This window comes from Sebastes fasciatus, chromosome 8 (genome assembly GCF_043250625.1).
Source record: "Sebastes fasciatus isolate fSebFas1 chromosome 8, fSebFas1.pri, whole genome shotgun sequence".
NCBI lineage: Eukaryota > Metazoa > Chordata > Actinopteri > Perciformes > Sebastidae > Sebastes > Sebastes fasciatus.
In genome coordinates, this window is record NC_133802.1 from 22422387 (window position 1) to 22436642 (window position 14256).

General features: G+C 42.3%; 1 protein-coding gene across 2 annotated transcripts in view; it reads left to right on the plus strand.

Moving 5' to 3' along the window:
* lrp1ab (low density lipoprotein receptor-related protein 1Ab) overlaps positions 1-14256 on the plus strand; it is a 99968-nt gene that overhangs the window by 12278 nt on the left and 73434 nt on the right. For both annotated transcript variants that reach the window (XM_074644308.1, XM_074644307.1), the window contains exon 2: positions 3007-3147. In XM_074644308.1, the coding sequence (XP_074500409.1) occupies positions 3007-3147 (141 nt within the window). The remainder of the gene's footprint in view (positions 1-3006; positions 3148-14256) is intronic.

Consider the following 14256-nt stretch of genomic DNA (forward strand, 5'->3'; position numbering starts at 1 on the left):
AGGACTGCTGAGGGGGAAGGCTGCCAGTCTTTCCCCCAGTCTCTATCCCCTCCTCTGCCACAACCTCCAATTAGGCTCCGAGGTTCTCCCCTCTGCGGTCATTTCATGCTGGTGTGTAAAGCGATGATAAAATTAGAACCCGCAATGTTTTATTTCCAGTTTTATGCCCACTCATAGGGAACAACTGGCTCAGCCCAGCTGCTTCACACGGGGGACCGGAGAGGTCGAGGGAATGCCTTCACATAGGAGCCTGTCTCAATGCTTTTACTCATCTCAGATGAGGGGCTGTCTGTTTGGTTGTTGGTTGTTTAGGCAGATTAAATGGCAACATATAAGCGCAGGCAAATCCAGTGTAATTACCACCGTACAAGACGTACCAGGACATTGGTAATCTGAAAGGAGGCAAAACTAACAAGTTGGCCTCAGGCCACGGCTAGCCTCTCTCTCATTCCTTCACCAAGGGGTTGGGTGTGTGCATGTCGTCTAAACTGATTCAGTCTCTATCCACTCTTTTACAGCTCTCGGTCTCACTCTCATCTTGAATTTTATATCCTGTCACATTCTTATGACATTTGATTCGGACTTCGTATTTTGGCGTCTCATGGCCGAGTTTAAATCTCATTCTCTTGCATGTCTTGAATTTAGTTTCGTAAGCCTTGCCCCTGCCATTGTGTGACGAGAATAACGGAGCGAACGCTCTGCATTTTAAAACCCCAGCGCTCTCTCTCTTTCTCTTAATCTCCTCAAATATCAAGGTGTTGTTCACATAAGGAAATCTGTGATCTGATCCCTGCCACCTTTCAGCTTCTAATTGTATTTACAAAAACATGACACTCAAGAGTGTTTAGCGCTTACACATATACTACACTGTGACATGAAAAAAGACCAGGATCTAAAGCCCTTTAGTCTGACAGTCAAAAGGGACGTGATTGCAATGATACACTAGCCTCATGCTCTCTTGTGATTTCAGTCACATCCCAGCCCCCTTGCGGTGCACCCCCACCCCACCGCCCACCCCAAACACCTCTCTGCCTGCCAAGTACGTAGGGAGGCAAGTCATCCAGGGCGAGAGAGGGCTAAGTCCCTGCAGAGAATCACAATGAGACCTTCGGCACTGTCCCTCCCAGAGCATTACTGCACTACAGTACAGTAACAGCAACATCCTGCCCGAAATGGCCTTTGTGGTCTTTTTTTTTTATTGTGTGTAACATTTTTGACCACTTGCAAACCAGGAAGAATTTCACTTGTATATATTTGGCAACCTATTTTCATTCTTCCTTATACTGACAGAAAATGTTTCCATTCAGATTTCTCCATTTTAGTTTGTATTCAGGTTGGAATTTAATTTGGCTATTTTAGTGAAGGTTTATGCCATTTAATGAACGTGAAAATGTAGTCTATTATGTTTCATTTAAAGGATCAATTCACTTAAAGGTGCTAAATTTGATATCCTGAGCATTAATATAGCAGCAAACATCTATTTGCTATGTAAAGATATAGAGAGGTAATATCTACCTGAGCAGAGAATGAAGTCACTTTCCCTCTTTGTGTGTTGTAAACAGAGCTTCTCTGTGCTTTGTTGACATGGCCGGACCAGCCGCGTGTGCTTTTAGTGCATGTATGTACATGTGAACGCTGTCCTGATCGACGGCGTCGTTGCGAAAGGGTAGAGCTCACCCTCCGGTTCCCCCTCAGATATAGGCTGTTATCTCTGTCAGCACTTTTGCCGTCGTTTGCACCGTGTTCACACTGCTATCGCTGTTAGCTGCAAGCTGCCGGCTCGCCGTTACCATGTTGAGAGTTGTTGAGAGATAATAGAAATGCTCTTAATCAAACCTGGGGAAATAAAACCAAATCTCTATGGCTAGACAACACAAGAGGTACATGAGAAAATATGTTTTTCTTTTGTAATTTGGGTGAACTGGCCCTTTTTAAGATCCATTTTTAAACAAGTGACTAATTCAGTGTTGACAGACTGATGCAACACCATGTAGGTAGAGCTCCGTTTGACGAGGGTTTTTCTGAGTGTGGCTGAGTTAAAGCATGTCAGCTGTGTCAGGCTGCTGATGGGTCGTGAGCGTTGCTGTGGTGCTGCTAGCCTGTGGTACACCTCAACAATCTGCGCTGACTTACTGCCCAGAACTACCGCGCTGTGCACTTTCCCATGGGTCAGGCAGTGATTGAATGCCCAGTTATGTCTGTGCTGCTGTGACACATGAAAGAGCCTCTGTGGTAAAAGTTGAAAAACACCTTAAGCGTAATAAAAAAAAAAAGCGGAAAGAAATGAGATGTCCGTAAGAAGAGAGGAAACAACAAACAAACCCCAGAACTAAAAGGCACCACTGTTGGTTGTAAACTTGTAGAGGAGGTTTTTTTTCCTGAATAGAGTGTGCCTGTGGGTCTTTTGATACAAAAACATCATTGTAAACTTCAGTTGACCCTTGCATGTTGCTTTGCCCTGCTGAGTTAAGATCTATGCTGCTTGAAGCTGGAAAATTCCTATATATATTCTGGTAAGGAGAGAATAGTTGTGCTTAAAATATTATAACTAGGGCTGTCAAATGATTAAAATATTTAATAGCGATTAATCGCATGATTGTTCATAGTTAATCGTGATTAATCGCAAATGAATCACACATTTTATATCTGTTCAAAAATGTACCTTAAAGAAGAAGCTAGTATGACATGGTTGGTACCAATGAATTCCTTATGTCTTCTAGTTTCATGTGATGCCACTCCACTCTAGCTATAAAACTGAGCCCGCTACACCCTCCGAAAGATCAATTGTGTTAATGCGTTAAAAGAAATTAGTGGCGTTAAAACAAATTTGCGCTAACACGTTATTATCGCGTTAACTTTGACAGCCCTAATTATAACACATTCAAAAATACATTCCCTCTCTGGGTGCTTGCATTTCCCTCTAAATGTATTTATGATTGAAAAGCATTTCTAGCCACAGTTGCTTTTCATGATGACACATCAACTTTCTCCTTTTTTTTTTTTCAGACCCCGAAGTTGATGACCAGCCCAAGACCTGCAGCTCTAAGCAGTTTGTATGTAAGGACCAGGTGACCTGTATCTCCAAAGGCTGGCGCTGCGATGGGGAGAAGGACTGTCCAGATGGCTCGGACGAATCACCAGATATCTGTAAGTATGCCTACATGAAAGTAGCTACTAAAACTGTCTCTCAGCAGGTTTGTGTCCTCAGCTCTTCTGTTCTCTCCAAGCTGTTGGTTCAGGGCAATAAGGACTCTTTGTTTTCTTGAAATTTTTGCAAATGAACCTTATTTTTTAACATTTTTTTATGCCTCATATCGTCACAATGTTGTTGCTGCACATGAAGTTACATAACATCAAATTCACTATCTCTAAATGGCTTTGAAGAGACAACAGCACAATGTTCAGACAGTTTAATTTGGAGCTGAATATGAGGGTGGGTTATGCCCCTTCGACGAAGGACACAGGCTCATAGTGTGCTCTCTTGCTGCTCTGCTGAATTATAGCTCTAATTATGCGGCCGTGTTTAGTCTGAATGTTCAGGGATGTGTCTGCTCTTGTCTGGACTCTTTCGGGATCTGTGCAGTCCCTAAGAGTCATCTTGTCCCAGCCACTCACATCTGTCAGCCTCTCCATCCATAAACTCTCGCTGGTAAAAGCCTTCCCTCTTGTTTATATGCAGGCGCTAATGGTGATTTTACTGTCTCTGCATGTGCCACACCTTACATCTGTCATGCTACAAGCATTTCCCACAATATAGTCTGGCACGCACAGACAAGCAGCTGACACCCAGCATTAAGGGACTTGTTATTGTGGGTGAGAACACAATTAAGTATTAACACACGGGATTAGGGATTGAAAATGTGTGAAGTAGCTGTGGGCGACAAGATGTATCATTTTCAGATTCAGAGCTAAAATACAAAAGTGAAGCTGAACAGAAAAAGTTCTGTCATCTACTATCTGTCACTCCTTTATTTATTTATTCATTCACACAGATGATAATTCAATGCTAACAGAGGGCCTGTGTCTATATAGCGTTTTTTCTCGATTGTTCCCAACAAAGACAGAGCGTATGCCGTCGCCTCAAGAAAAAGCACTTCACCAGCGTCTTTTTTATGAGCACTCCGCCTTTTTTGTGCGGCCACTCCGAGCGCTTCTAGTTGAAAATCTCTGAACTTTTCAGAAAGGCGCTGGTGATGTCACTGTAGAAAATGGAGGAGAAGCTTGTTTTGGCCAACTCTGTCTATCCTGAGCTTTATATGTTGGACATAAACTATCACAACAAAGACTGAAAAGCCCATTTGTGGGAGCAGATGGACCGGGCGGATACTGAATGTTGCTGGCGAGTGTTGTGCTTTTATCGCCGTACGTGTCTCCGATGGATTGTCCTTCTTGCTCTACAGCTGTCAGATTGAGCGGTGACAAGCTCATCTATACAACAAAAGAGGGCAAGCATCCTGTGGTTGGTGCTCATGGTGCAAAAACGATGTCAAACAAATCAGATAATAGCCCAAATAGATAATAAAAAGCAAAGTGGCGATGCTAGTCCATCATATAACTGTGGTAAAATGTTGTCAAGATATTGTTGTCATAGAAACATCGCTCGGAGCGCTTTTTCTATGAAACGCTGGGATGAAGCACTCCCCAGCAACCTGCAGCTGCTTTTCTGCCAGAAAAAGATGCTATTTGGACACAGGCCCTAATTCTTTATCTATATAGTGTACAGTAAATTTAGAAAAGAAGAAATTGCTGAAGGATTTTTCAGAGGGGGAGAAAATGATCAATTGTAGTTTTATAAATAACAGCAATCACAGAACGTGAGCAATTTTATGTAAGTGTGACCCACATAATTCACCATTCAATTTCTGCCCCTTTTCTGCTAAGCAATTGAACGGAGCGATTTTTCCATAGCACTTATGTAATTTGGTGACACAGACAATGGTGTGATTCATCTTCTGCATGGAGAGATGGAGAGCGGTGTTTCACCAGAACATCAAGATATGTTCTGCTCAATTACCCGCTTCCCATGGGCTCTACTCTGCCTGTCACTTTACCTTTAGTTAAGGCGCTTCTCCATTCATGTGAGTTTCTGAGGCAGTCATAATAAATATCCGTTACTGCAATTAATGCACTTTTTCTCTATGTGTTTGCAGTCTAACAAGCACAGTCAAAAGGCAAGGCGCCTTTTAAGTATCACAATGAAAAGGCAGCCAGACTGTGATTTTATCCACAGTCGTTTAGTTGATCCAGCCATTAAATGTGAGTAGTGTTTGGAAAAGAGCGCTGCAGATAAAGCTGCAGAGTGAACGGGCCTGAGCCAGCATAGAAGGAGACGGGAGAGTTTGGAGGAGGAATGACTCTGAAGGTTATTTAAAAATCCTGCTCTGACTCAGAGGAATGCGAAAGTCTTGTACTTTTCATCCTGGCTTTTCCGTTCACGGGGTGAAAACAGTTTGCAGGTCATCAGCCGGGTTTCTTACCAACCGGGAAGCATCATAAGAGGTAATCTGACTGGTGTGCTGTAAACAAGGCCGCTCTCAACAGAGCTGTTAAGGAAACGGTAGATATAAAGGCCTAACATTGATCCATCTGAGAGGGGGACTGAAATCTGGATCAACTGGCGAAGTTTTGTGTTGATGCATTTTTTTATTTTGAAAGCTCAAGGTGTCATCTGTTCATCTCTCTTTCGTCAGCCGCAAAATTTACAAAAGCAGTGGAACTTTCTCTTTCAAACTTAGTTTATGAAAGTCAGAGAATTCCAAGAAGATTCCCAGCTCTCTAGACGTGTGCTCCAACATGCCCCCTGACCACAGTCTAGTTCCTTGCGTTAATGTTGATGGGAATTAGAGTGGTGCATGCTACTATAATTACGACATTATCTCCAGTTCAAGTTAATTACTAACTACAGGCTTGGTTTACGAAGAGTACTCACAGAGATTTCACAAGGCAAAACATTTTTCCTCTTACTTTCTTCCTCTTTCCTTTCTCCTGTTCTTCCCCTCTTCCTCCTGTGGCAGCTTGGCTGGACTCCGATCTCGGTGCAGGATCGCCTCCGAGTCGGGTCATCGTGTAAATCAGAGATTGTGACAGGGCAGGCAGTGCATCCGGCCAACATGGAGCTTTGTCTCTTAAATAAATCAGTATAGCATTTGACCTTTGAAAAGTGAAAATAAGAATCTGCCTGTATTATTCCACTCATCCTCAAGTGTTGTGATGAAAACCACACAATGACAGTTTGGCTGACTCGCCAGTTTAGTTTCCGCTAAATGCCACCTGTTCTGTTTACGATGATCATGAATTCACTTGCTGTCAGAGAGGTGTGTGTTGTAAACGCGCACGCGCGTTTGTCTGGTGTGGATCTTTGATCTACACCTCTGGTACCCATGCTGGAAGAAAGTGCACTCCTCAGTATCATACTGTCTGGAGGTCTAATTGCCTGTCGTTTCCAAACCATTCATCTGGGCTGTAATTATGTTGAGGAGCTAAAGACAGACTTCTGCCGCAGTAGCGGGGATTTAACGTTGCATCGCATGAGGCGTTGACATGCTGTGGTTGAGGTGGCAGTTGATGCCAAGGGTCGATGTTAGCATCGTTTAGCTAGTTTATTAGAGGGGTATTGAAGCATATGAGAAGGTATACGTGTATGGATGCATGTTTTTCACAGGGATCTGCATGAGTTGTCATCATAAATGGACCGGTGGGGGTCTGGGCAGGTTGCCAGCTGTTGAGCCGTCATAGCCCTCAGACTCCCAGCGTGCACCTCCCTCTTATAGCCCCTAGTACATGCTCAGATAGCCATCAGCAATCTGCCTGTACAGGCCCCTGTCTGCAGGTGTGACCCTGTCATCCTCTCCCAGGGACTGCACTGACTCCCCCTCACTGCGTGGCTTCAATTGGTTTCAGACAAGCCATTTCACCTCAATTACATACAGGCTTAGGGCTCAGGAAGTGGTTGACACGTGCCCTCCGGCCAGGAGTATATGCTCTGTGTGTCTCAGCGACGGGGCTCTATGCAGGACTGCTGCTTTTTAATGCTCCTATAGGTAGTTGTGGTATGTTGTTAAAGGGTTATCTTGTGTCTGTCTAGCAGAGATAAAGTGGTGAGGGTTGTTCATGATGTCAATGCATGCCATCCCTTACAAAAGTTGAGCAGACAGTGAACAGACAGGACTGATGAGCCAAAGAGATGTGGATTAAGGTTTCTTGGTTGTGTTTATTGAACATCCCATTGAGTTTGTGTTCTCTGTTCTCCAAAGAAGGTATTTTCTTGGAATAAAAATATTTATCCATAACAGGTACTAGTATCAAAAACAAAAGTATTTTTTGTTTTGTTTTTACCTCTTTTCAACTCTTTATTTAGTTATTAATTATGGAGAGATTGAGAGAGTTGTAATGAGATCCTTTTACAACAATAACTGCCTAAAAGATGTGGCGATGGTTCTGTCTGTAGTTCTCTGGTGAAATCTTCCATCTCACTGTATCAAAATTAGGGCTTTTTAGTGTATAATAATTTTATCATTTGAACAAACATAGCTTTGAAAGGATAGTTTGTATTTTTTGAAGTGGGGTTGTATGAGGTACTTATCATAGTCGGTGTATTACCTGCACGCCCCCAGTTTGGAGAAGCAAACAGGAGTACCGGCACAGATGTGTAACGTTGGTGTTTCAAAAGGCTTAGTTCGGTTTCACCAAAGTCACACAGTAAAACAAACAAACTACCCGATCGAGGCAGAGGTAGACCAGCAACTTCTGGGTTCTGTGAGGTAAAATGACTGTTTTTGTCAATTGAGTTTGGTGGCTTTGGTGAGAGCATAGAGGGATACAACGGCTTCAGTTCCCTGTCAGAATAGGCTTTCTGATGGCAAGGTAAAGCAGTGAAAATATTCTAAATAGAGCATACACTTAAACTGATATTGATTTCTTTAGGTGGGCCTTTCTTTTAGTCGGCTAAAATACGTTTTGCTGCTGGCCCTGTCCAAAGCAGTTCATTGCTTTGCTCTCGTGCCGGCACTCCTTTCTTATTCTCCAAACTGGGGCGTGCCGACCGCCATCTACTGTAGGTAATACTCTGACTATGGAGAAGTACCTCATACAACCCCACTTCAAAAAAATCCAAACTATCCCTTTAATTTTCTAACCATTCTTGTGACATTTTTTTTTTTCTCACAATGCTAGAATTAAAAGTGCCATGTCACAACTTCATTTTCACAGCTCTGTTGTAACAGTTGCTGTACAAAACACTGACTCCCTGTCTGCGTCCCAAGTCTGTATGCAATTATGATTCTTGCGTGGACCGCATTCACTGTGGTTGAGCCAGCGAATGGGAACAGATGTTTGAGTAAGCCCTAGCATGTAAGCACTTTCTCCATCATGAGAAGTGCTTGCCATGAAGGAATCCCTTTCATCATCAAAAAACCTTATGCAACAATTGTCTGCGCCTAATTCTCTGTTAGACTTTTTAGCCCCGGATTTAGCATGAAAATATCCACAGGAGGACTTCCAAGCAGGGGGTGAAACGCATCTTAATCATGCAAATACACTGCCTTTCATTTCCCACACCGTGCTATCCACTTTCATTCAGGGTGAGAACATGAGCTGATAACTCAAAGTAGTTGACACTTGCTAATGACAAGCCACTCCCTGTGCTCGTACTGTCAAGCTGTCATTAAAGTCGTCTCCATAGGCTAGTAGAAGTAGTACACAAATTCATTTTTTACCTTTTTGATGCTTGAAAGTAATTTTGAGGGGATATACCTTGGAATGTAGTTTCATAATGAAACCAGGGGACCCTTGGCTGAAGAGGCTGAAAGCATTTAATGTAACAATAGCCAAATGTGGACCCTCACATTCAGACACGCACTTTCATGTTAAGCTTCCAGTAGATTTCATGTCTTTGCTTTCAACAGGACAATTTGTTCTAACACACTGGGAACTCCTTCAAAGAGTTTGTCTGATGTAAGAGTAGCGTGGCACGACAGTATGGTGAAAGTAGCTCCCAACACATACCATGTCCCTTGGCCCACACACTCTGGGCCATGCCAGTGGATGCCATGGCCTGGGGCCCGAGCTGGTAGGGAGGTCTGATGGGAAGATTGAGTTATCACCTCCGTGTGCAGCTGCCTGAGGTGGCCGCGGGCCACACAGCAAGGTTATCTGTCCATCTCTCGCCCTCGAGCCCCCTCTGAACGCTCGCCAGCCTGCTCCTTTGTCCATGCCCGTCTGACTGTCATGCCTCAGCAGCCAAGACGACTGCTGAGGTGGTGGGATGGGATGGAGACGTGGAGCGATGGGGAGAAGGGATGATCCTACAGGAAAAGCCTTTTGTATATGAGAAAATGAGCAGATTAGCATTTAGGCTGAGGAGGAAAATGGAAATGGCTTTTCTCTAGAAACAGTCTTTTACAGTAAAGTTAAGCTGGAAAGGGGGGGGTCTTTTCATAGCCTATAATCAGTCATGTAGCTGTACTCACAGGGGGCACCATGCAGGGGCAGGAGGGTCTGTAGTGGCAGTGGTTGACACACTGCTTCCACAGAGGAAGGAGCAAAGCCCTGTAAATCCCTCTGGTCTGTGGCCCTGAGCCCTCCTCAGCTCCACCGGCCTATCAACAGACAGAGAACACAGGGCTTTCTCACGCCACACAGGCACCACTTCGCTTTCTCTGCTGTCTCCTCCACGCCCTGTCTCCTTCTCTCCCTCTTTCCTGTGTCCCACTGTCTTCCTCTCCGCCTGTCAAAGCAGGCAAAGACTCAAGTCATCTCTGTTCCCCTGTTCCCCTGTTCCTCATATCTCATCTCCAGTCTTTTCCTCTGGTGTAATTGCCTCACAGTTTCCCCCCCTGGTTTGCAGATGGCTTGTTGGTTTGTTTTTGCTAGCTGTCTCTTTGCATGTTACTTAAGAGTAAATGTTCCGCAGTGCCTGTCACACAGTGACAGTTTACTATGTGGCAACAAATTTAACGGACCTTTGCAACATGTTTGAACAAGCAGGTACACAGGTTTAATAGATTTGTTTTGCTGTTTTACTGGAGGAATCAGCTTTAAGTGATACTCCGCCCAAGCTCTTTTCTTTACAGTAACTCACCCCCCCGTAGGCTTGAAAGGTTTCTGTAAAACGTTTATAGTTTGTAAAAAGAAACTTTGGATCTAGTCGGATCAAATCAATGTCAGTTGATTACCATGGTTTCAGTGGAGGGAAAAAAATGTATGTGTACCATAATTCACTTCTCTCTGCTGTCCATCTATGTGCTCAATATGTTAAAAAACACAAAAGAGGATTTTATAGAGTATCACTTTGACATTAATGTCAAGATCTCTGTTGTAGAGAGACTAGATACAGTAAAGCACAACATGTAGTTAACAGTATAACACAGTTGTAAAAATGTATATTCATGTTATGGTGTTTTAGGTCCGGGGTCACCAACCTTTTTTCCTCTGAGAGCTAATTTGACAAAACGAAAGTAGCCGAGAGCTGCTCATAACACCAAGTTGTACATCGCCAATAGCAGACATAATTTCTGTTAACATAGTTTCAGCCACCGCAGTCATCGCCTGTATTACAATCCCGCCATAAGCGAATGAAAAGTTGCCGTTAACTTTAGTGAAGCATTGCATCTTTTGCCGACTGACACGGTCGCACCTCAAATGACACACACATTTGTCATTCATTAATTTTTTTTTTGCCTTTTACTGACCTGGCTATTTTCTGCAGTCATTGTCAAGTCTGGTGTGCGTTTGATAGTCTGCTGACATTGTCTAATGTTACGGCGTCACTTACATAACCAAACTTGAAAGCCGTGTAATTTGTTTAATTGACAGCTGATTGGCAAATAATCATTTTGTCTCAGAAGGGGGCGGGATGTCGGTGAATTTGATTGGATATTAATTTAAACCGGTACATACAGTATGCTTTGAACCTTTATCGAGCCATTCAGAAACGGGCTACTTGGGCAAGCTACTTGTTTTGCGACCCCTGTCTGAGGTTATTGTTATTCATATTCATCCTTTAAGATTATGGTAAGCATGTTAGTAGCACATCAGGTCTTCTTCCAGTGAGAGCACTATGTGCTATACCGTGAGTCCTATGTGCTGTGGCTGCCTCAGTAGGGTTTGCCAAAGCCATGTGCTTGTTGTGCACGCTGCAGCAAAGTGTGACTCCAGAGAGGGGAGAGTTAGTCAGTGGGCAGGCCTGCCTGTCACCCTGCACAACATATTCATTCGAGCTGACAGCAGACTTTATGGGAGTCAGTCAGGGGCTGGCATGGAACCCGAAGAGCAGGAAGAAAAGCAGGCTTTTATGCTGAGGACAAAAGATCGACAGGGGATCCAAATTTAAGGTCATTGCATAACTACGGGAACTGAGGGATGGGGGATGGTGGGGTCCAGAGGTTGCGGTGTTGGAGGGAAACAGGCATTGGGAGAGACCGTCTTTCACGTCACATGCCGGTCAGTTAGTGGAACCCAGAGCCACAAGCGAGGGATGACTGCACTCTGTATTGGGGGACTTAATTGAAGGTGACACAGGTAGTGATGCATTACCTTCATCTACACTGTGCTCAGGGGAAAAGTGTAATATTGTCTTTGCACAAAGTCATATTTCACTCCAAAGAGCGCATGCTGCAATAAGAGTTTCAATAAGGCTGAACATAAACTCTGGACTATGATTCATAGTTTATAATGTTTTAATCATGATGAATCCCAGCACTCATTTCTTTAATATGATTCTTATAAGAGAGAGAGAGAGATCACGCAGCAGATAGGAGAACGATTTTAACAATTAAGATCCCCGAGGTCACAGTAAGTATATGCTAATATTACTGTTAGCTGATCACACAGTTTAGTGCAATGATGGAATTATCCTCGCTCTGCCCTCTAATAGGTGTGAGGGTTGTAATTTTCCCTCTTTTTCTTTGTCTGTTATCCAATGCACTGCCAAGCTTTTTACATTGTTCTCACTTGCAGTGCTTTGTCTCATAGGCTGCCAAACTCACTGAAGAATCTGTGCTATCCCAGTGAAGTGACATGTTAAGTTATTGTTAAATATAATTATATTCCTTCAATCCTATAGCAAATTCTATAGCACCTGCTAATGATACTTTACGGCAAATAATACCTATTTTAATCGACGGAGCATTCCAGATTGTTTTATCCTGATTGCCATGCAAAATCTCCATATTTCTAAATCAGTTATTGTTATGTTTCACATCTCTGTGTTTCTATGTGGCCCCCTAACAGATGGAGATTATTATCATTTTATAACGTTATCTATGTTTTATAGGACTTTTAAAGAGAGTTGCAAAGCATTCTACAAAGAGTAAAAATAACAGCAAAAACAATACGAGCGTGGTAGGAAATGTAAGCCACAGGGTGAGAGATTGTATCTTTTGGTCTCTTGCAAATCCTATCAGTTGCATTTTTTATAAGTTGAGAGCAAGGAGCCACTTATGACTCAAGGCGAGGCAAGAGCATAGGAATTTGCTTGATTAAGTGTAATAACAAAAGTATGAATTACTGTGTCCAGATCAGTAAATTATAAGATTTCATTTAGGAAATGTTCTTTTTAAATCGAAATAGAAGATCTGTCATCGTGTTTAAACATGAAAAACACCAGTCCTTTGATACAGGCTTTACAACATGGGCAGAAATTTAAGTTAGTTATGAAGTTTAGTTAGTTTTAGTTAGCTCTACATTGATTTATATTTCCAGAGTAGGTTGTGAGTGTCACCTCTTATTTTCAAATATAACTATTTGCATGACAATGTAAATTATAGTTGTGCTGGCAAATAAATGATATGCCACAGAAACATGTAAAGTGAGAATTGAATGGCGTCGGAAGCTGGAGGCTGTAATGCAAGTTAAGGGTTAAGATAAAGTTGCCTGTGTAGATGTTAAAACACACTAAGTGCTGATTTCCCAGACAGGGTATAAATCATCCCAGAACTGGGGCTTAATCTAGAATAGTTTAAGATGTTTAAGAGCGTGGGTTTTCTGAAACGGATCTTTACTTTGGATTAGTTACATCCTAACTAAAGAGTTGACTTAGACGAAGTTAAACAAGATAACCACTTGTTAGGGCTGGGCAATATGATGATATGTATCGTCAAAATGTCTATTGTATATATTTTTATATACCATTTATAACGTGATATAGGCAAGGTCTTTGTTTATTTATTTTTTCTTTATAATTTCACTAAAAACTGTTATGTTCATTTTGCACTCAAGTTCTTAAAATGAGAAAATACTTAGTATTTTTCATTTATTTAATTCACACAGGAGTATATAAAAATAAGCTTTACCAAGTGGGTATTTCATATAGACAATTTATTTATTCAATTACCAGAAAAAATGTTATATCGTGATATAACACCTGTGTTAGTCCTCGTTAGTGAGAGTCGAAAAAAGAAAAAAAGTTCATTACATAAACATAAGTGTGTGTGTGTGTGTGTCAAAACAAATAATATCACACTACCCAATGTTCAAGTTATATAACTCTATTTCAACCAAAAGCAGCCTGATAAAAGCAGGATGTGAACTCAAAACAGCAACATTTACATAGAAAAGTATGTTTCGAACATCCTGTTGTTAAGGACTGACGTTGTAATGATAATTATATATTTTCTTGGTTCGTAACTCCGTGTACTCTGCACGCTATAGAAATGATTACATGCTACATACACGTGTGGAGTAAACTAGAAGTTATTCTGAGAGTTCTCGCTGTGGTCTCCCTTTTCAAGCTGAGCATATAAAGAAGAGTACATCTTTCCACGGAGCAACAGTGTTTGAGGACTGTAAATATGCAGTCTGTACTCCCTAAACATGAATAGAAACCCAGTTATTTCAACTCGTGTTCTCCTCAGCATCTGGGGCGGAGAGAGTTTGGATGGGAATATGACATCTACACAGTCTGTACAGCCAAATGCTTCTGGGAAGTTTCCATATTCATGGAGCTGTAACTTGTAGTTGGCTTTGCCTACAGTATTAGGGATTATGACGTAATGATCTTTCAGTTCAGAAAAAGGCACTGCAGACTTGATGAATTACTTTACATACAGTTGCTTCACTGACCCATAAATCTCCAGTTTGACAGTGAAAGGTTGCAGATGCCAAAAACCTGAACATGATCAGCACTTGGAGAAAAGGAGCGAAGGCCTTCCTGTTTGTGATGACGATGCAATTCTGGGCTCCAGCAGCAAAATAATCTCCTCTGCATCTTTCTTTCCTGTCATTACGTGCTTATCTGGATGGTGGTGTATGTTAGTTTTC